This window comes from Tenebrio molitor, chromosome Y, assembly GCF_963966145.1.
Source record: "Tenebrio molitor chromosome Y, icTenMoli1.1, whole genome shotgun sequence".
NCBI classification, from domain to species: Eukaryota; Metazoa; Arthropoda; class Insecta; order Coleoptera; family Tenebrionidae; genus Tenebrio; species Tenebrio molitor.
This window is the reverse complement of record NC_091056.1, coordinates 1,100,742-1,122,751: the sequence shown is the minus strand read 5'-3', so window position 1 is coordinate 1,122,751 and position 22,010 is coordinate 1,100,742. Positions and strand designations below refer to the sequence as shown.

Genomic DNA, 22,010 nt, shown 5'->3' with positions numbered 1-22,010 from the left:
CGCTTTTAAATGGTGCCGATGACATTGACCAGAAGGGTCTTTTTGTCGGCACCTTTGGAATATGTAATAAAAACGGCATTCCATGCCCTTCACAACATCAGCCATGAGCCATGTGCAGCTCGGCACTACTCGGCAATGAATCGTGAATTATATAACTTTCGAATTCGAATATTGGATTTGTTAAATCATGATTAATAAAACACTACTTCTACCGTGTACCAGGTTCTGAAAAACAAAAGCATTAAAAACGTATGCCGTAACTTGAATAATCCAGGCGTAAATGTATTTAACTGTCTATCACAATAATTGTTTCGAACGAACTGTCATAAAATGACAATTTCAGGAAAAGCTTGAGAACGGTTATTTTCTTACGATTCTACGAGGATTTGCGTTGGCTGAACATTTAATATTGCCGCCAGGAACGAACTTCGACCTTTGTGTAACAGGTTAAAGGGGTTAAAGTTAGGTTATGAATCCAGATCAACAAAAACAAATAAATCCGCGCAATATGAGTAAACAAGTAATGTAATAACAATAAATAAATAAACAACAATTAACAATAATGTGTTTTAAATTACTCTAGAGCAAGTGTTAAAAATGATCACCTTGACCTTCGATGCACATTGAAAGTGCAGGCCAGAAATCTCGATGGATCAACCTATCATCAAAAAATTGCAACAAATAAGGAAGAGTCTCCCATGCTGTAGCCCCGTCTTATTAAAAATACCCCTGAGCGAGTTGGAGTTGAGTGATGAAAACATCAAGAATGTTGTTTCGGTACCTTTGAGCTGTTATTGAATCATCAAAAATCAAGATCATTTCGAACAATTGGGGTTTGTCTTCCATTTGACGTTTGACAGTCTCAATATTTTCCTCAGTCGAACTTTGGATCGAGCACTTCCGCTGAACACTGCCACTTTCTCGAAATGTGTGAAGTGTGTGACCATTGCGAAAATAAGGTTCAATCATGAATATCTTTTGTTCAGGAGTGAAAATCATTTTCATAGATAACATTTTGCGAACAAAATTATTACGGCAATTAATGACATTTCTGGCAGTTCAATTATTATTTGACAAGCTGCGCCATACGTTTTTAATGCTTTTGTTTTGCAGGACCTACTTGACCAGCAATTTTTTGAAACATATGGTATTTAAAGCTAATAAAATAAGCTATCTATCAATAATTGCATTGAATAAGTTCGTATTTTAAAACGTTAAAACGTTAAATGTAAATAAAAAATGTGTTTTTATCTACAACTATCGCATAATCTATAGATTACTAAGAAGATTGTGTCAAGTAATGACAGTTGAATAATACTGACAATTCGATGAAATAATATTACTCAATCGTTATGTCAAAATTAAATTTAAACTATCAAACATCACAGCTGTAAAAAAAAATAGGACGAGGAAGAAAAACTGTGGGAAAAATTTACAAAAGCAAGAAAAATCTACCTGTAACTTTTAATGACTGTACTAATATTACTATTAATTATGATTACCATGGTAACAAAAATTCATCCTAGAATTGATTACTTTTGTATTTAATAAAACGTAATATACCTAGTTTTATTGTTTCTTCTCTGGTAGTTGTTGATAAAGTATAGTATTTGACTCGCGTATAATAGCTATTACCATGATAGAATTATTGAAAGAATCATTTGTGTCATTCAATATTTTGCTGGGCAAAATCTCGCTTTTAATTTTCTGAAGCTAATTGAATCAAGTACAAAATTCGATAATATAACGGTGGAACATATTGGTAGAATTCAAAAAGATAGCAATAATATGCCACATTATTTAGGTGATAAAATCCAAAATGAATTAATTTGTCTGATAGGCGAAAAAGTTAAACAAAATATATTCAAAACATTGAAATTATGTAAATATTATTCAATTATATTAGACTGCACTCCTGATATTAGTCACGAGGACAAATAACTGTAATTGTCACATTCATTTTGGTTAATGATATTTCAAAGAATGTAGAAATTAGAGAGCATTTTTTAGGATTCTGCCCAGTTACAGATACAACTGGTGAAGGATTAACAGCCTTTTTATTGGATTATTTAAAAGAATTAAATATATGGACATGCGAGGGCAGGGATATGATAACGGCGCCAATATGAAAGGCAAACATAATGGTCTGCAAAAAAGAATTCTTAATATAAATTCTAGAGCTTTTTTTGTCCCTTGTGCAGCTCATAGCCTTAATTTAGTTGTAAATGATGGTGCAAAAAGTTCCCTTGAAATAACAAATTTCTTTGCTATTATTCAAGAAATATATGTTTTTTTTCAGCCTCCACCTACCGTTGGCATATTTTCATGAAAGAAATCCCTACAGTAACTGCAAAATCTTTATCTTATATTAGGTGGGAGAGTAGAATCGATCCCATTAAATGCCTTAGATTTAATTTAGAAAGAATTTATGATGCTCTTTTTTCTCTGTATAATGATACATCAACAGATAATGACACGAAAAACCTTGAAAAATCCCTAATTAATAAAATAAAATCATATAAATTCGTGCGTTCTCTAGTAATCTGGTACAATATTTTATCAAAAATAAACCCTGTAAGCAAAACCATGCAAAAATCTAATCTTATTTTACCAGAAGCTGTAAAAATGTTCAAAGAAATTCAGAATTTTTTTATTGAAATGCGACCTGATAGTAGCTTTACAGCAATGCTTAATGAGGCAAAAACTTTTGCTGGAGATATGGTTTGCGACATTGTTTTTCCAGCTATAGGCTTGGTTAGACTTAGGAAAAAAAAGATTTTTTTTTTATTATGAACACAGAGATGAACCAGTCGAATCACTAGAGTTGAATTTTAAAGTTAATTTTTATTTTTATATTCTTGACATAGTAGTATCAAAATTAAATGACAGATTCGAACTCTTGAACGAGTGCAATGACTATTTTGGCTTTTTAAATAATTTTGGCTTTTTAAATAATTTAGGCTCTTTATCTATAGATAAAAAAGAATTAATGAAATGTTGTATGGATTTACAAACTAAATTAACCGATTCATCTACAAAACAAATGGATGTTAATGCAATTGATTTGTGAAATGAAATTGAAGTACATATGTATTGTCCACTTATAAAAAAAACCTAAAGCGGCCAAGGAGGTTTTAGAATATCTTGTGGCTAATGATTTAATTACCACTTTCCCGAATTTATCTGCAGCCCTACGATTTTTTTTAACGATGTCTGTCACAGTTGCTCATGGTGAGAGGTCGTTTTCAAAACTGAAAATAATTAAAAACTATTTGAGGTCTACTATGAGCCAGAATAGACTTACGAATTTGGCTGTAATAAGCATCGAGAAAGAAATCTGCGAGGCGTTAGATATAACTGATTTAATTAGGGAATTTGCGATTAACAAAGCAAGAAAAATCGCTTTTGAAATTTAAAATTTATGCAGGTACCTACTTTAGTTCAAGTTTATATTTATAACTTCTAAGTTCTGTTCTAAGTTAATAATAATGAGTAACATAAGATATACTTTTGTTTTAAATTCTTTGTTTCAGTTTATATTAATAATAAAGTTTATAGTAATGTTGATGATTTTTTGTTTTTCAAATAAGTTAACAGTTATCGAGGAAATGCAGAATTTTGCAATTAACACTATTTATGTCTATTGTCTATAGGGGCGGCAAATTATTTCTTCCATCCGGGCGGCAGATACCCTTGGCTCGGCCCTGATAATAGCTATTATTATACGCTCATTGAATAATATACTATTATTTGCAATAGTGAAAATAATTTTCTTTAATCTTGATGTCCCGGGCCCGTTTTTAATACATAGCTTGCCCTACTCCTGCAAGAGAAGCCAGTTCTGGTTCTGTACCGTTAACGTACCGACCAAACAACAACGAAGCTATTAGAGATAATAAAAGCCGCCAAGGCGCAAAGTTTGGAACAATTTTATTTGTGTCAATAAAATATAAAGGAAAAAGTCCCACTCAAAAAAAAAAAATTTGAGCAGAGGGTGGACGCACATTTCCAGATGTTCATTATTCGTACACGTACCGACAATAAAAGCCGCCAAGGTACATACAAACTGTTGGAAGATCACTTTTCACGGAAAAATCAAAGCACATTGTAATATGAACTGTAATAATTTTATTTGTGTCAATAAAGTATTCACGAAAAAGCTCACTCAAAAAAAAAAATGGCAAAGGGTTGACGCAAATTTGCAGATGTTCATCATTATTCGTACACCTATCGACAATAAAAGCCGCCAAGGTCCAAAGTGTAGGAAGATCACGTTTCACGGAAAGATCAAAGCACATTGTAAAATTATTTATATCAATTAAGTATTAGGGAAAAAGCCCCACTCCAAAAAAAATTATATTGGTGGACACAAAATTTGCAAATGTTGAAATGTTCATCTGTGATCTCTGTGATCTGCGAAGAGTGCGTACTCGGTTCGTAAACTCTAAAAATGTTTGACTGTGACTAGTTGTTCTTTGTTCTTCGTTCTGTGATTTTCGGTGCAAAATAACCTAACCCCCTAACGTGCCCCAAACGCCCATCAGTGAAGTTGCCGCAGGAAGTCCAAGAAAAAAAGGAAGCTGTATGAACAAAAATTTAGAGAGCAATGGAAAGAACATTGCAACTTTATAGAAATTGACAAGAAAACGAGAAAAACCCGCTGCAAAGTGTGCGATTCAGTCATAAAAGGAAGTAAGTTTCATATATAACGTCATGCAGATTCCACCGCACATAAAGGAAAGTACAAATTGCTTAAAAGAACTCCAAAAATTGACAACATTTTAAAGACTGACAAGAAAATAACGTTAAATAATCAAGTTCGGCAGGCCAAAATTAAAATTGTTTGTTTCCTTTCTAAAAATAACTTGTCACTTTCCATGAACTAGTTGATTTGATCAAGGACAAAATATTTGACAATAATGATGTAGTCAAAAATATCAAATTAAAATGCACAAAAGCAACTCAGTTGGCTACAGAGATTCTAGGACCAATGACAAAAGATGTGACTTTTGAAAAATTGAAAAAAGAAAAATTTTCATTAATTGTTGACGAGACAACGGATGTCTCAACAGCAAAGAGCTTAGTGATTAATGGTAGATTTTATAACGGTGAAGCTGGTAAAGTCAAAGACCATTTTATTGATCTAATTGAAGAACGAGATTCTTTTTCCCCATAATGGCAAATCTGTATTTATGAATACAGAAAGATACGCTTGTTTGAAAATCACGCAAAAAATGTATGGGTGCTATTTAAAAAACCAAAGTTGGTTGCCATAGCAGCGAAACAAAAGAAGATAGGAACAAACTAGAAAGACCAGATGATGCAGGATAATACACCAATCAACTTTTATATTAAAGATTTTTTCACAAATTGTCAAATTAAAAAGTTACAGCCAATATTTGATACTTTTGTTCCACCCTGTGTATGTACATATATACTCTCGTGTCAAAAATAAATTACTCCCTAGAATTTGAACTTTTATGGAAATAACGTTTTTCATGTTGTGTAACTAGAATTTTCAAAAGTTATGTTGAATGCCTAAGGTTGGTTACTTTGAATTGAGAGATTAAATCCAAATAAATATGCCGCCAGTAACCAAAATTAATTGTGAAACGAAAAATCATCTATCACATAGCGAGAAAGTAGTCATTTGCAACTGTTAGAATTAATTTGCTGTCTTACATTTTTGAGATATCTTTTGTTTGTCACCAGAAACCACATAGCCTCCAACCTAACCAAATTTATGGCAACCTAGTAACGAATATCCCTAAATCCTAGGGAGTAATTTATTTTTGACATGAGAGTATAAAATACTTTATGTTTTAATCTGTCAAAGTTTAGGTAGATGCTTAAGTGGCCAATCACTGTACCCGTTACCCTATTTGATTAAGAAATGAACTTCAACATCAAAATTAGGAACCAACATCCCTGATTTCGACAAACAGTCAAAATTTTGATTTTACATTGGTAGGTATTAAAATCAACGGCTTTATTAGTTTCTGTGACCTTAAGGTGCCAATCGTTGAGGGATTTACCCTAAGACTAAGTACCTATGTTGCGCATAACTAGGGTTAACTAACGGAAAATTAATTTAACTTTCCTAAACTGGAAGTATGAAGACACAAAAAATAAACTTTTGGGACAATAAGTAAAATCGTTACTGTTAGCAGATAGGTACATTTACTTACCGATGGAAAAATGCCTGCTCCAGAAACTTCCTTTTCGTATCTTCTGATTCAAATCGGATCTGCACCTCAGCACTATTGGATAGTTAGTTCAACATGAAAAGTTACCAAACCTCACACTTCGTCAGGGATTGGTTGAATCACGTTTAATTTACGAAAAAATCGGCTCTTTCTCGCGTGTTCACGACAAAGAAGCAAAAAACCGGCGATTCCTTGCGTTTTCATGAAGTAAAAAATCACCAATTGATTCTTACTCGAAATCTTACCGAAATCGAATTCGCGCTCGTTATCGATTTTTATTAGTAGAATTATTGAGACATATCATGCCGAATTTTAAAAGCTTTCGCTTTAACCTAACCACACTAAAAGAAATATCTCTGAACACCAAAACCGTCACTAACGTAACGACCGCACACAGGCGGTCACATAACCCTCACATAACCACAACGTTTTCTCCGTTTTCTAATGTCTATCACATGTCTATGCAGTACACAGCACATGCGTCGCGGTCTCACACTTGTTCCTTGTTCATATTTATGCTCACCAGAAAACATTTCTGTGTATAGAGTGTTGTCTACGAGTGGTAACAAATTCTTTCATTTTTGTTTGAAAGAAGGGAGTGCATCCATTGCCAGCTACGGCATTTTCAAATGTCGGAATGAATAAAAGGTTCCCGGCACCCGGGGTCAGTAGCCAGTGTGACATTTATGTTAATGCGTATCCCTTCCCTATAATTTCTAACCTCAAACAACATTGTCACTTGTCAGTTGTCACAAACACGTGAAAAATAGAGTCTGAAAAAATAGTAAGTTATAAATGATAATGGGCCGGGCAATTGGACCGTCCCGTATCACGACACCGTTATTAAAGTTGCCGTGAACTAAATTCGTGATTGAAGTAAATATAAAACTACATATTTATATAGATTTATGCAATTATAACCTGCCATAAAGAGTGGTCACCATGGTAATTAGAGTCATGATTAAATTTAATAAGGGTGTCATGATGCGATCCTTTATGTTTTGAAGGAACCAGTTATGTTGATATTTTTAGATGCTTCATGTAGGTGACAAATTTGAATCGACCCAATCATTTTTTCAAAAACTTGAAGACAAAACATATGTAGATACTAAAAACTATTACTGGTTAAGAGATTCCCATACTCTGAAAACGCAAATTAAAGGATTTTCAGAAAGCGATTGTATAAAAAAATGTGACATAGAGAAACTCAGCGATTATTATGTGAGGATTTATTGCATAAAAGGAGGAAGAAAACATGTGAGTGGCAAAAATAAGGTTAAAAAAACATTCACATAAGCAAGACTGTATAGCTGGTATGTTTGTGAAAATTTCAACATGTGGGAAGTGTTTAAAAATAAAAGAGGTTATAACCATCCATCCTCAGCATCATTGTTCAAAAGTTTACCTTAACAAAGATTAAAATTATGAAGAGGCAGCATAAGAATGTTTACAGGCAAGAGATAACAAGAAAGTTATTCGAAATAAAGTAATTGAAGAATCAGGCTGTTTAGTTAAATTATAAAATTTGACCAACCTGAACTGGAAACCAAATTTAAAGAAGACTTTTGAAGAATAAATGGCCTGTTGAAATAGCAGCAGATGAAAAAGGAATTCTAAAGTGTTTATACTTTCAAGATGAGAAAATGAAGGAAATGTTTAAAGCTTACCTTACCCTGAAGTGATTTTCAATGATGGAACTTACGATTTACATGCAAGTAACGCAGTGACGTACATAATTATGAATGAAGACTCGGTAGTGGTGTGATTGTGGTGATTGCAGTAGTACTTAAGAGGGGGTTGTGTAGTAAATGAGTAAGGTTATGACATTGCAAATTTTAAAGTTGTATAACTTAAAACCTAACATTTTACCTAACAAAAAATTGTCAATAGTTTTTGTTTCATTACATCAATCATAAGAACTTATTAACATTTTTATTTATTGAACTTTATTTTTTCATTTTTCCTATTTCCCAATCAGCTGAACATTTGAGCCGTCACTCAACTTTAAACGAAAAACATTTAACCTTATGTGATAGAGAATAACAAAATGAAAAATATTTCAAAAACATCATCATTCTACACAACATATTTTTTTATTTATACAACTTAGAAAATGTTTCTGTATTTGGCACTAGTTTTGAATGTACAATTGTCAAATTTAGTTCAGCCAATTTCCACAGAAAGCGCCCAGTTGGCGTCAAATATAAAAAATATAGAACATATGGCTGTTGATTTGATATTTTCATCATAAGCATAATTACTGCGTAAAATAAGTTATTGTAGTTGTCACATTATTCATACATGAGGGTTTGTTTCACATATAGATATCCAAAGGAAGAGAGTCCTTTGTTGTTCTTCGAAGTAAACAAGACATTTTAAGAAACTCCATCTATTTATTGTAACAAACATTAAATTATAAATTACATATTGTAACATTTCTTAAAATTAAGTATGATTTTACAAAATTGTAATGACTGCTACTTACATTACATTAGACACAAACAGGTACAATCGCGGCCACGGAATTTCGTATATCAAATGATTACAATTTATTGAATTTTTTGTTCGACACTGTCAGAATTTGAGAATTTTCTCCTGTGTGAACGGATTTTGATAAATGTGACAACTTGTCAAAACGAAACGTCAAGATAATTTTAAAGATTTTGAGCGATTTGGAGCCTTTAAGGGGCTCGTCGAACAAAAAAACGTTGTATTCAACTCGTTCGTGTGTAAATTGAACTTTTTTGGCCTGCGTCAGTTTAAAACCCGAGTGGAACGAGCGTTTTAAAGGCCCACTCATGCAAAAAAAAGCCCAATTTACACACAAACTCGTTAAATAAACTACTATTAATTAAGAAACAATTAAAATGTATACCATGCAAGAAAACACTTGACTCGTTGAGGCGTATTTCTGATTATTAGGTACGTATTATGACTCTAAACACTTTAGCCCTTTTGGAATACGTCTCGTTATAATTTCTGGAAGAACATTTTTCTTATAAAATGCGACTAATTTAGAACACGTTTCAGTTTTCCAAAAATTACTCTTTTTTTATTTTTTCTATAAAGATGTCTGTGTTCTCATCAATGTAGACGACAAAGTAGCAATATTCTGGGCCACTTATATTCAACTGGCCCTGCACCTACAAAACAGTTAACATAAGGTAACATAGATATGATATTATACCTACCTACATTTATGTTACTCATGTATGCTTTGAGAATGTTATTTTAGAAAGAGAATCACAAGTTACAAATCAGTTTACTGCTTTCACAAAACAAATAGTGTTCTAACAAAGCATATCAATACATTGCAGCCCTTCTACCTGATAATAATAGTTGTGCTTTCTCTTTAGCCTAAAACCACTGCCATTCATTTCAAGACAAATATTTTTTTGCAAGATAGCTTCTTTTAGTGAAAGACCAGTTTTTGCCACAAAATACAAACATTTGACCTCCACCAAACCATTTTCACCAACTACCAAACCTAATAATAATGTATAAAAAGCAGTAGAAAAATATATCTCAACAAATTTCATTTCCACACCATCGGGACTAGCACCAAGAAATCCATATTGCAAGTCAATAAATAGGCCACTTGGTTTAATTTGACATCCATGTACTAAAGAAAATTTTTCAAGTGCATGTTTCTCATGAATTTTACCATACTCCGTCGCGTCATTATGGAAATTTGAATTGTAAAAGATCGCTTTCACATCATTATGGCAATTGGTAGAAGCTCTTCTTTTTATAATTTTGCCAAACATAGACGCTGTTAGTAGATTTTTTCTCTCTTCCTCATATGCTGAATTGCCAAACTGACCAACTGTGTTCCTCTCGATTTTGTCCCTATCTTCAGTCTCTATCTACATGTTTAACAGATTACAAATCAAAATAAAACTAAGAAATCCATGTCCATTAGAATTGCTACTTCACTTTTCTTTTATTATTTACTTGTAAGTACATACCTGTTAAAATGCGAGAACATCCCTTTTCCATTTCCTCTTCATCCATTTCTGGTTCCACAGAATGAATTTCATAGTCATTATCCTTTTTCTTCTTAGATACGTTTTTGAACAGAAGCTTTCGACAAGGCGGACGATTCCTTTTGTAAATGATTTTCTTTGACCTTCCCGATATAAGCCTTTTCAAAATTTTTTTTGGGGTACGTTTTATAATTTTTCTCCAGCTATGTAACTGCCAGTCTAAACCTTGATTATACTGGAGTGTTGCCATCGTACATCTATTTTGAAAAGATCCATTCATCACCAAGTTTAACCTTTTCCCTTGGTTATATTTTGCAACCAAGCTCCTAAATTGTTCGGCTCTGTTACCTATTTGTTTCATCAGTGAACAGTTGATGGGCTTTTGAAACTAGATAATCATTGCAAACTAAAATACAGGTGTACAGATAAAGCTATTTAAAATGGCTAAGCTAAACAATACATTAAAAGTTTTATGGCGTTGGTTGCTTACATGCAAGTTTTTGAAAAATCCCGCGTGCTTTCAGTTCTACCGTGTAATCTGTTTTGGTCTCATCACCATTACAGTAATACTGCTTACAATTAGTGTGACTTCCAAAGCTGTGATTATTGATGTTATTTAGATCTTCTCTCAATTCATCCACAGTTCCATGCTTATGGTTATGCTTTATATGATGTTTAGCAAGGTCTCCCATTTTCGATAGTTTATATAGATGTTTGGTGTAATTTTTCAAAATATGGTTAGTACATGCAATTTTTTGGATCCGATGGCCATATGAAACCTTGGTTTTTAAATTAGCAAAAACACTGGAGTCTCCGTCCCCAATAAAATATTTATATCGTATACTATGCATTTCAACACTTTTGGAGAAACCCTCAACAAGAATTCTTGGTTCCATAGCACTGGATGATCCCTCCCAGTTTTTACAACATTTATGCATCCCTACAGGTACTTTTGTATTTGCTGCAACACTCCACATGTAGCAGAATTTATTTCGAACTCCCATGTACAATGCTTTTTTGCTCTCTTTCCCTATGATAATTGCCTAAAACATTAATTTTGTAATAAACTACAAATATGGGGCATCTAAAATTACAGTTCCAGATAAAGCATTGTAATTGTGTCCGTAGCTTCGCTTACTCCACCCACCATCAACGTCAACAGTGGTAAATGGTATACCATCACTATCTACATTGCCTTTCTGTTTTGCAATTTCTGCTTCCGCAATTCCTGCTGCAGTAAATTCATCAACTAAATGATCATGCCATGCCTAAAACCAAACGTTGTCTAATAAATTGTTTTCTGTCACAAAACAAACATTAGATCTCCCAATATTAATTCAATTTTTTGGAAGGTTCTAAATTGGTAGCAAGGAATCTCCAGAAGACTGAGTAATTCATAAAGATGACTGTAAGAATTCCTCGTTGACAGAGTGCCCCACATAGCCGCAATGTTTACAGGAGCCTGTTCTTGTTTATTTTCACAATTCGCTGGCTCATGTGGCTCTTGGGTGCTTTTCATAATAATTCGATTGCACATTGTGCATTTGAAAAATAGCCGTGAAAGGAGCCCATTTCTTTTTTCCTTCCACAAGTACAATTTACCATATGTGCATATTTTAGAATGGTCTACTTGTAATTGCCCACTTTAAAACGTATTTCAAATCCACTATTCTGTTTCCCTGTATAACTGGCGAAGGCATAGCAGAATTTGTGTCACGTTCGATACACAGTTCAAAGTTTATTAAGTATACTAAAATTATCATAATTTATGCATTGTCTTGTAATTTGATGAATATACTTGTCATATTGTTCCTGTGTTCCCCAAGCATCATCTAAATTTAATTCAGGTTCAATGATTGTTGTATTCTGCAATTTTTCTGGAGAGAACTCGATGCTGCATTCAATATTGTTGGAAGGTATATCAAAGAGCCAATCATTCGAAAGACCATTTACTAAATCATCCACATTTGATCTAAAACAAAGAATATAAAAACCTTCAACACTTGGAAGTCACATGATAATTAAACAAACGTAAAATCTTGAATTCCACTTACGTTTTGTCTTCGTTGGTATTATTCTTATTGGTCACATTATCCATGCTATTAACTGCATAAGAGTGCTTCAACAGGTTGTCAATCTGGTTTTGACTCCACTCACTTCTTGTGTTACAATGTTCACCACTAAAGCATCACATAATATACAACATAACATAATATATATAATATGTAGTTATTTACGATATGTGTGTCGTAATGTGGAATTTTACGATACGCGTTAGAAAAATTGTCCAACGAGCCGAAGGTGAGTTGAATAATCCATCAAGTATCGTAACGACACATTATGATACAAATATCGTACAACGTTTTTCTGCTTTCATAATGAATGGTATGTTTTTGTGTTTAATAAAATTTTTAAAATTGCGTTTATGGAAAAATAGTAGGGTGGTTAATCTAATAACCATAGTTACGAAGTTGTTTACTTTTTTCCCAAACGTTCCAGTGACAGCAAGTTGCAGTGTAGTGCAAAAATTAGTGATTCAGAATGAAAATGTTGAATTGGGTGCTCAATCTGCTGTTATCGGTTTATTAGCCGGGCCTTTAGAGTCAGAAAAATATCCTATAGTTGTAAACATGTTTTGCAAAATTCAATCCTCTACCGCATTAGTGCCGTAAAAACTGCCATTACGACACTAAAAAAATTGTGAAATATGGCACATTACAGTATGAAAGTAGATAAATGTAAGCTTCATATGAAATTAACTTTTGCTCAGAATGCTAAATACCTAAACGTGTAGGTATTATGGTTCATTTTACGTTCCAGGCGTAGGAAGAACATCACATCTGAAAAGAAAATTCTAACATTGCATACGATCCCCACTAACAATGACAGATCGATCATAATAGCACAAGGTACTGTTACGTTATTTTTCTCTACCACAACTGGTGAAAATTTAAATTTCCCAACTACTCCGGGGATAATTTAAAATAACGCTTTTCGTGACTGATTGTCTCCAGGTCCGGCACACATACACACTAACGTCTCGAGAGCAAGACTGTAGAAAAGTACAAATGCTGATTTACAAACACGGTGTTATACCAGGTGTTGGATAGAAACACAGATGATATTAATAACTAAGTTTAATCCTCGTTTCTTAGATATACAGTGAGACAAATTAATGAAATAAAGCCAACCTAGATGCCACTGCGGGCGATACACTGTAGTCTAATAAAGGAGATATTAGAATTTAACTCAAAACGTTACACTGAAAACTAAGTTAAAGCATTGACTCTTACGACAAAAAGAAAAATAAGATTAACAATTCAAAAAGTTCAAAAAGTAATGGTAAGTGAAATGAAAGGAAATGAAGTCCAGAAGTGATCCAAAATGATACGCTGATGGCGCTTAAACAACTAGTGATATTCACAAAAAGTGCCGGTACTACCAGGCTAAACTTCTAAATTAATGTCACAAATTTAAGATAAAAAAAAGATTTTTTCAAAACTTCCCTTACACCGGGCCTGGGATTTGGAATCTAAAAGATGAGTCCTGGGAAGAACGGAGCTGGAGGAAGGTCCTCCGAGTCCTTCTTCCGCCGCTGATCAATCACGCCGCCCGTATCCTCGGATAGTCCTCGGGTCCTTCCTCCCCTCGACCCTTCCCAGAGGAAAACGTGAACTGTAAGGCCTTGGGCCCCGGTGAAAAAGTGGAAAAACTACAAAGCAAAGTGATAAGATGTTATCAAAAAAAAAAACGTTGAGACCCAGCGAGCGCGTCGTCTCTGGCGAGGTCACTCCCGGTCTGATAACACGTATTAATGTAAAAGAAATGAGCCAAGATGGCGGACTACAGAAAGAAAGACGCTGGAGGACCTTGCCAGATACGTGTTGCTCCTGGACTCGGGTTCCTCGGCCAGGGACAGTCCTGTGTGAGGTCCTGCTCTCCGGAGGGGTCCTTGGGGATGACGCCGGTCCAACAGGGTGACGAAATTACTCCGCTTGTGCGTAGGGTCGTTGACCCTCGTGAAGGAAGCCTTTATCCGCCGCGGCGTTTCGGTTGGGATTCTTCTAAGATGATTTTCCAGCCGATTTGGTCTTCCTCCACGGGTTCGCCAGCTCCTGTTGCACACTAAAACACCCCCTTATCTCCCCCTTCGAACACGACCCTCACACACGGATCGGTCTTAACCTCTGACCTGCACTAGTCGAGAACCTGTCGAGAGCCTGTCGAGAACCTGTCGAGAACCTGATCGAGAACCTCTATCATGGCGTCGGTTCCACCTTTATATCTTTTTCCCCTCCTCTCGCCGACTTGACGCGGCCGGTACCGGAAGTCGGGGTCCGAGAGCCCGTTCTGGAATGTTCTAGAACGTTCTCGCCTTTACGATTTACCGCGAAATTTAAATCGTAACAGTACCTACCTCTGAAGTTTTCGTCGCAGGTGCGATTCTTTGATTGCCCTTGCCTTTTTCCCTCTTTTTTACACATTGTTTGGATCTTTGGAAATTGCCCATTGTTGCTTTGGGAAATATCACTAGTTCACGGTACTGTACTAGACAAAAGCCTTGTTGCGTTACACTTGGTTCACTAAGACGGGAACTGGACTGCTGAACTGAACTGCCGGATGTGATGCTGGGGTGGAATTTGATTCCTCCTGGTGCCTCACAGAGCGGTAGTCGGGGGTTTGGGTCGCCATCTATCGGTGATTGCTGATGCTGGTGGAAGTTCCATTGGGATCGTCTAAGGCTCGTAGGCAGTAGCTGGTGATGCCATCTTCAGGCGATCGTTGGGAAATCTGCCGATAGATCTATTGGTGGTTGCGGATGTATTGTTGGTTGCAGTGACTGGCTTCCAACAGGTCGCTACATCACCCCCCTCCCAGCGGTATGGTCGCGGAAGCGGACAGGGCGTTGGATGTTGCGTCCAGATCGCGTTTGTTTGGTGTTGGTGTCTGTTGTGTTTGTTGCTGTGTTTGGTGGAGTGATGGTGGGTTGTGGTGGGTCTTCATTGGCGACGTATGCGGGTTTGAGACGATCTGTCGAGACGGAGGTCGGACGACCGTTGAGGAGCAGGCGGAAAGTTCTGTGATCACGGTGGAGAACTTTGTAGGGTCCGTCGTACGCCGGTTGAAGAGGAGGTTTGACTGCGTCGTGGCGTAAGAAGACGTGGCTGCAGGTTTCCAAGTCGCGGAAAGTGAAAATTTGTTTGTTTCCGTGACTGCTTGTTGGTGTTGGACGGAGGTCGTTCATCAATTTTCTGAATTGTTGAATAAATTCAGGGTCGCTGAGGCGTGATTTGCTAGGGTTGAAGAATTCTCCAGGCAGACGAAGGGTTTGACCGTAGATTAACTCGGCTGTTGTGGCTTGTAGGTCATCACGCCACGCGGTGCGGAGGCCCAACAGAACGAGAGGAAGCGCTTCTGTCCAGGTTTCGGCGTGGCAAGTGAGGGAAGCCTTTAGTTGACGGTGGAGTCGCTCAACTAGTCCGTTGGCCGCTGGGTGATATGCGGTGGTACGGAACTGGGTAGTACCACATATCTTGTTGAGGCAGCGAAAGAGTTCAGATTCGAATTGGCGGCCCTGGTCGTTGGTGAGGCGAAGAGGCGTACCGAACTTGGAGATCCAGCCTGCTACAAATGTTTGTGCGACGGAAGCAGCGTCGATGTTGGTCAAGGGGAATGCTTCGGGCCACCTGGTGAAGCGGTCGATGCACGTCAGCAGATAGCGGTACCCGTTGGAAGGAGGTAGGGGGCCTACTATGTCGATGTGCACGTGCTCGAAGCGGTGATTGGGGGGTGCGAAGCGTCCGAGAGGAGGCGAATTGTGACGCCAAATCTTAGTTCGCTGGCATTGGGTGCATGTGCGGGTCCACTGGCGACAATCTCTCTTGATGTTGGGCCATACAAAACGATCTGTAACAAGCTTTGTAGTGGCACGAATGCCTGGATGAGAGAGGTTATGCAACGAGTTGAAGACGGGACGTCGGAGGGTTGGTGTGACAAAGGGACGTGGTTCACCGGTTGTTGTGTCACAATAGAGTGTCAGGTTGGTACCAGGGATAGTGATCTTTTCCAGACGGAGGCCTGTGTTGGCGTCTGGGCGAAGAAGTTCCTGCAGTTCGGCGTCGTTTTCTTGGGCCATGCTGAGGGCGCGGAAGTCGCCGGCTGAGGAGATGCTCCCAATGCGTGACAGGGTGTCGGCGGGGATGTTCTCGGGGCCTGGGACGTATCTGACATCTGTGGTAAATTGGCTGATGAAGTCGAGATGGCGAAACTGACGCGGTGTACACTTCTCGGGTTTCTGTGCGAACGCGAACGTCAGTGGTTTGTGATCGGTGAGTATGAAGAATGTTTGGCCTTCCAGCATGTGACGAAAGTATTTGATCGCGGCGTACACGGCGTAGAGCTCGCGGTCGTAGGCACTGTACTTAGTCTGTGCTGGAGTTAGTTTCCTGGAGAAGAAGGCAAGCGGTTGCCAATCGTTGTTGACTCGCTGTTGGAGGCAGGCGCCGATACTGAAGTCGGAGGCGTCTGTAGAGAGGGCGAGGTCAACTCCAATGACGGGGTGTGCCAGGAGCGTGGCGGTGGAGAGACTTTGTTTGCAGTCTGTAAATGTTTGTGCCATCTCTGGGGTCCAGTTGATCGTTGCTTTGCTTTTCGTTTTTGGAGTGAGAACGGCGTGAAGAGGAGCTTGGAGACTAGCTGCTTTCGGGATAAAGTTCCGATAAAAGTTTATTAGTCCCAAGAATTGCCGTAACTGTTTCGCTGTTTCCGGTCGCGGGAAGTTTGTGATCGCGTCGGTTTTTTCGGGCGTCGGTCGGATGCCACTCGCGGAAACGATGTGTCCAAGAAATCGGATTTCGCGTTGGCCGAACACGCACTTGTTACAGTTTATGAGGATGTTGAAGCTTGCGAGTCTTTCACACACAGTACGGAGGTGTTTTAGGTGCTCTTCCTCGTTTTTGGATGCGACGAGGATGTCGTCTATGTACACATAGCAAAATTCCAGGCCGCGTAGAACGGTGTGCATGAAGCGCTGGAACGTTTGTGCAGCGTTGCGGAGGCCGAAGGACATATACATGAATTCGTACAGTCCGAACGGTGTTGTGATTGCTGTTTTCGGGATGTCTTCGGGTGCGATTGGGATCTGGTTGAAAGCGCGCACCAGATCAATCGTCGAGAAGATGGTGCAGCCAGCAAGGTTTTGAGAAAAGTCTTGAATGTGCGGCACGGGATACTGGTCGGGTATGGTGCGTGCGTTGAGGGTGCGGTAGTCGCCGCAGGGTCGCCAAGAGGAGTCTTTTTTGGGTGCTAGGTGTAGCGGTGAAGACCATGGGCTTGCTGAGGGGCGGATGATGCCGTCATTGAGTAGTGCCTGAAATTCTGTCTTGGCTATCTGCAGTTTGTGTGGGTTCATTCGTCGAGTCTTACAAGAGATAGGAGGTCCTGGCGTGGTGCGAATGTGATGCACGGTGTCATGTTTGAGGGTGGTTCTGGTTTGCTGTGGGTTGGTTAGTTGCGGAAATTCTTTGAGCAGGCGGAGATATATTGAATCAGTGACCGCAAGGAGACGTGGAGGATTGGTCGCGGTTATGGTAGAGACGGTACGGACGCTGAGGGACGTCTGGGTATCGATTAACCGTTTGTTGCGGGGGTCGATCACTAGGTTGAAGTGGCTCAGGAAGTCCATTCCGATGATTGGGTGTGTGACCGCGGCTACAATGAATTTCCAGGTAAATTGTCGTCATACACCTAAGTTGAGATCCATGGCTCGAAAACCAAAAGTTGTAATGGTGGAGCCGTTTGCGGCGTGTAGCTGGAACTCGGTTGCGGCGGGACGGTAGCGTAGCTTGTTGACGGGGTAAACAGATATTTCGGCACCGGTGTCCACCAGGAATCGCTCTTTTGTGGCGACGTCGACTACGAAAAGGCGGCGTTGCTGGGATACCGGACCAATTGCCGCCGTGAGTGGTCCAGTACTTAGTTTTCCGTTTGGTAGGAACAAGGCTGGGTGCATTTGGTCGCTTTCCCCTTGAAGCGGTTGTGGTACCAGCAGATTGTGTTTTCTGGTTTGTCTTGTTGTGCTGCTGGTCGTGCTGGTGATTGGTTACGGCGCTGCTGGCGGTTGCATGCTTTGCGGAGCTCGGCTACTTCTTTACGTAGTTGCGCGAGTTCTTTGCTAAGGTCGGTTGATGTTGCTGCTATTTGAGTGGCGTCAATGTGTGGCGCAGTGGGCAACATCTCGTGGACCTTGTCTGCGAGTTCAGCGAGCTTGTCCAGGGTGGAGTCCGTCTGTGTGGTCAAGATCACCTGAGTTTGGTGCGGCAGGCGATTTGTCCACAGGGATCGCAGAAGGTTCTCTGGTACTGTCGCTAGGCTTCGGAGGTGCCGTAAAAATTCAGAGGGCTTGCGGTCCCCTAGGTCTTCTCGTTGAAGAAGTTGTTGAATGCGTTGCTCTTCAGAGCTCGACAGGCGGGATATTAAGGCTGTCTTGAGTGCTTCGTACTTGTCGCTCCTAGGTGGTGTTTGCAGAATGTCGCGGACGACTTGTGCGTTCCGGAAGTCAAGGTTGGAGACCACGTAGTGGAACTTGGTGGTGTCGGCCGTGACGTTAGCTAGTGCCAGTTGGCTTTCAAGTTGCGAGAACCAGAGTGCGGGCTCGTTACTCCAAAATGGTGGGACTCGAACTGTGACGCGGTCTACCTCAGGGTTGCGGAGCGCAGGGGCCTCAGTCTGCACGGAAGCTGTGGATTCGCCGTTGTTGGGCATGGTGCGCAGTCCAGGAGTCAAAAGTTGGTAATCACCACACAACACTCGCGAATGGTAACTACGTTGGCACACTGGACTGACACTACTGGGGGCACTTGGGAGCCACTGAGCACTTCTGGGGGTACTTGGGTACACTGAGCACTTCTGGGGGTACTTGGGTACACTAGGGAGCACTGAGCACTTCTGGGGTCACTGGGGTACACTGACTCACAACGGAAGCACTGGAAGACACTACTGAATCACTACTGGAGCACTGTTTCTCGGGGTCACCACTGTTGCGTTACACTTGGTTCACTAAGACGGGAACTGGACTGCTGAACTGAACTGCCGGGTGTGGAAAAAGGAAACGGTACATTTTTCATTCCCCCCCGAAGGGGGGCGGGCTGCTGAGGCGTTCAGCCTTTTCAGCCACACTGACGGGAAGATTCGGGATGGGTACGGTGAGGATGGGTGCGGAAGGAAGGTGGTAGGTACTGAGAGGTTGATACTGACCCAGCATTCGCCTTATCTGTGATATGAGACATACCACGATGTGATGGTGTGGGGAAACCTCTGAAAAAACCCACACCTGGTCAGGCGGCACCGGGGTTAGAACCCGGGACCTCCCGAATGTAAAGTGGCGCGCTAGGCGCTTGGCCACAGTACTCGGTGCCGGGTGTGATGCTGGGGTGGAATTTGATTCCTCCTGGTGCCTCACAGAGCGGTAGTCGGGGGTTTGGGTCGCCATCTATCGGTGATTGCTGATGCTGGTGGAAGTTCCATTGGGATCGTCTAAGGCTCGTAGGCAGTAGCTGGTGATGCCATCTTCAGGCGATCGTTGGGAAGTCTGCCGATAGATCTATTGGTGGTTGCGGATGTATTGTTGGTTGCAGTGACTGGCTTCCAACAGGTCGCTACAAGAACATGAGCTGCAGCTACCAAAGCTTCACCCTTTTTTTCGGATGCTGCTGACCGATGATCAAAATTGATACATTCGTATCCAAAACGTATTTCTATTTCCATTGTTCACCGTGATAACAAATCCACAAAACACAAAAATTTCTTATAATTTACCAAAAATTGCGCCTGTCAACTGACTCGATTATAGACGGATTATATGCGAATAGTTTAATGGTCGTTGCTAGGGGGCGCTGTATTTAAAATATGCGCGTTGCCTATAGCTACTCTCCGACATAAATATCATACAATAAATGTCAGATGTAAACCTAGCATAAGTGATGGATGTTTTTTCGTTTCACAATCAATTTTGGTTTCTGGCGGCATATTTACAGGTCGACCAGAACAGCTTGGCCAGTGACGCAGTGGACTGAAATCCCTCCCACTAGCGGAGCGCACTTGTCTGTTGGGTCTGGAAGTGTTTAGATCGTGTACAAGCGGGCGAAAATAAGCGCTTCAAGCTTCAAGTGAACAGCATCTCCGGGCTGTTTTGAGCAGATTTGCTTCATTGAGTGTACCGTACCTACAACCATAGCCATATCCTTGTTTTACAGAGACTCGCTCGTTTCCTCTTGTGCGCATCTCATACGCCAAGCTATTCTGGTCAAGCTGTAATTGGACTTAATCTCTCAATTCATAGTAACCAACCTTAGGCCCGGTATTTCAGTCATGGGTTAAACCAAAAAAAAATGGTTAACTGTTAAATTCCCTGGTTAGGGGTATTTCGGTGTCGGGTTGATTCTAATCAAGGTTAAATTTAACTGGAAAGTTAACCCAGGGGATAGGGGTGGGTTAACCTGCTTTTTCTCGGTTAGACATGCGCATTACTCGTTGTGGTATTAATGGCGTGCCAAAAGTGCACTGCAGAATGATTTATTTTTCTATTTTGCTAAATTTAATATTAAATTAGCACTTAGAACGGCCATTTCGCATTTTGAAGGGGGGTAAAATGATAGTTTGAAAATGGATAGTCGTCGAAGATCTAAAAATTAGAGTTTGATATAAGTATTGTATTTACATTAAAAGGTTAATTGTGAAATTCAATTTAATTTAATCTTACAATAAGTATTACATATTTTTTACAAAAGAATTATTTTTTGTTAGTAAAAGATTATTTTATTTAATAGGATGTATCTACGTATATATGTACCTTGTGTTTCAGGGTTTATTAATTTTTATATAAATTCTGATTTTTCCCGAATTGAAAATTATTATTTTTATTGTTACATTAATATTTATAATTATTTTCTTGTAATGAAACATTATTCGTTTTTTAATATACATATCTCATCCAAAAGTCGGTATCTGTTGTAAAATTCCATTATAAAAAATAGGTATGTATTTTTGAATAAAAACACTTCACTCTTTAATCAAAACAACTCTACACGTGGGTTAAATACTGTCACAGCCGACGGCAAACGGCATTCTACACCTGTCCACACCTGTCCGCTACGACTGGCTACGAGTTTTTCAAATATGTCTGCCGAAAGCACTACCAACATTAAGAAAAAGTTGGTTCGATACTTTAACCCGTAACTAAGCACTGAAATACGCATACAATGTTAACAATTGGGTTAAAATTTAACCGCGGTTTGTAAACCCAAAAGTTAACCCTGCACTGAAATACTGGGCCTTAAACGTTCAAAATTACTTTTGAAAATTCTAGTTACAGACAACATGAAAAACGTTATTTCCCTAAAAGTTCGAATTCTAGGGAGTAATTTATTTTTGACAGGAGAGTAGGTACTATGGTGGCCAAAAAAATTTTAGGAACCGTAACCCCACTTTCAATTCTTGTCATTTTGACATGCATATTGAATTGTTATTCTGCCAATTAATTTAAACTGTATAGAGCTCAGATATTCCAAAAATCCGACATGAGTGAACAAAATTAGAGCAGTCGTACATAGAAAAGCTGAGGTAAACGTTCTGTGTGGTAGAAAATGACAAAATAATTTCGAGTTTTGAAATTTACCACCCAAAAAATCCAATCATAATCAAGACAGTAATCATAATTATGATTTCCTCTTCATTAAGACATATAGGCTCTGCCATTTCTATTGAAACACCACCTGTTGGATTTTTCCTAAAATTTAGCAATTTGTAACAGGTTCGGTTG

The 22,010-nt window shown here is 39.0% G+C and overlaps 1 protein-coding gene and 2 long non-coding RNA genes across 3 annotated transcripts in view; 1 reads left to right on the top strand and 2 right to left on the bottom strand.

Annotated features, from left to right (window-relative positions):
- Positions 1 to 6,660, bottom strand: part of LOC138140531 (uncharacterized) — a 194,475-nt gene extending 187,815 nt beyond the window's left edge. The window contains exon 1 of the long non-coding RNA XR_011162571.1: positions 6,189 to 6,660. This is a non-coding gene — a long non-coding RNA (uncharacterized lncRNA). The remainder of the gene's footprint in view (positions 1 to 6,188) is intronic.
- A 49-nt stretch (positions 6,661 to 6,709) lies between these two features.
- On the top strand, positions 6,710 to 8,150 carry LOC138140532 (uncharacterized). The gene is made up of 2 exons (XR_011162577.1): positions 6,710 to 6,990; positions 7,239 to 8,150. It is a non-coding gene; the product is annotated as an uncharacterized lncRNA (long non-coding RNA).
- A 9,796-nt stretch (positions 8,151 to 17,946) lies between these two features.
- On the bottom strand, positions 17,947 to 19,798 carry LOC138140560 (uncharacterized). The gene has a single exon (XM_069061635.1). It carries the CDS (start codon positions 18,953 to 18,955, stop codon positions 18,167 to 18,169), a length of 789 nt encoding a protein of 262 aa, XP_068917736.1. The 5' UTR covers positions 18,956 to 19,798; the 3' UTR covers positions 17,947 to 18,166.
- Positions 19,799 to 22,010: the final 2,212 nt, after the last annotated feature.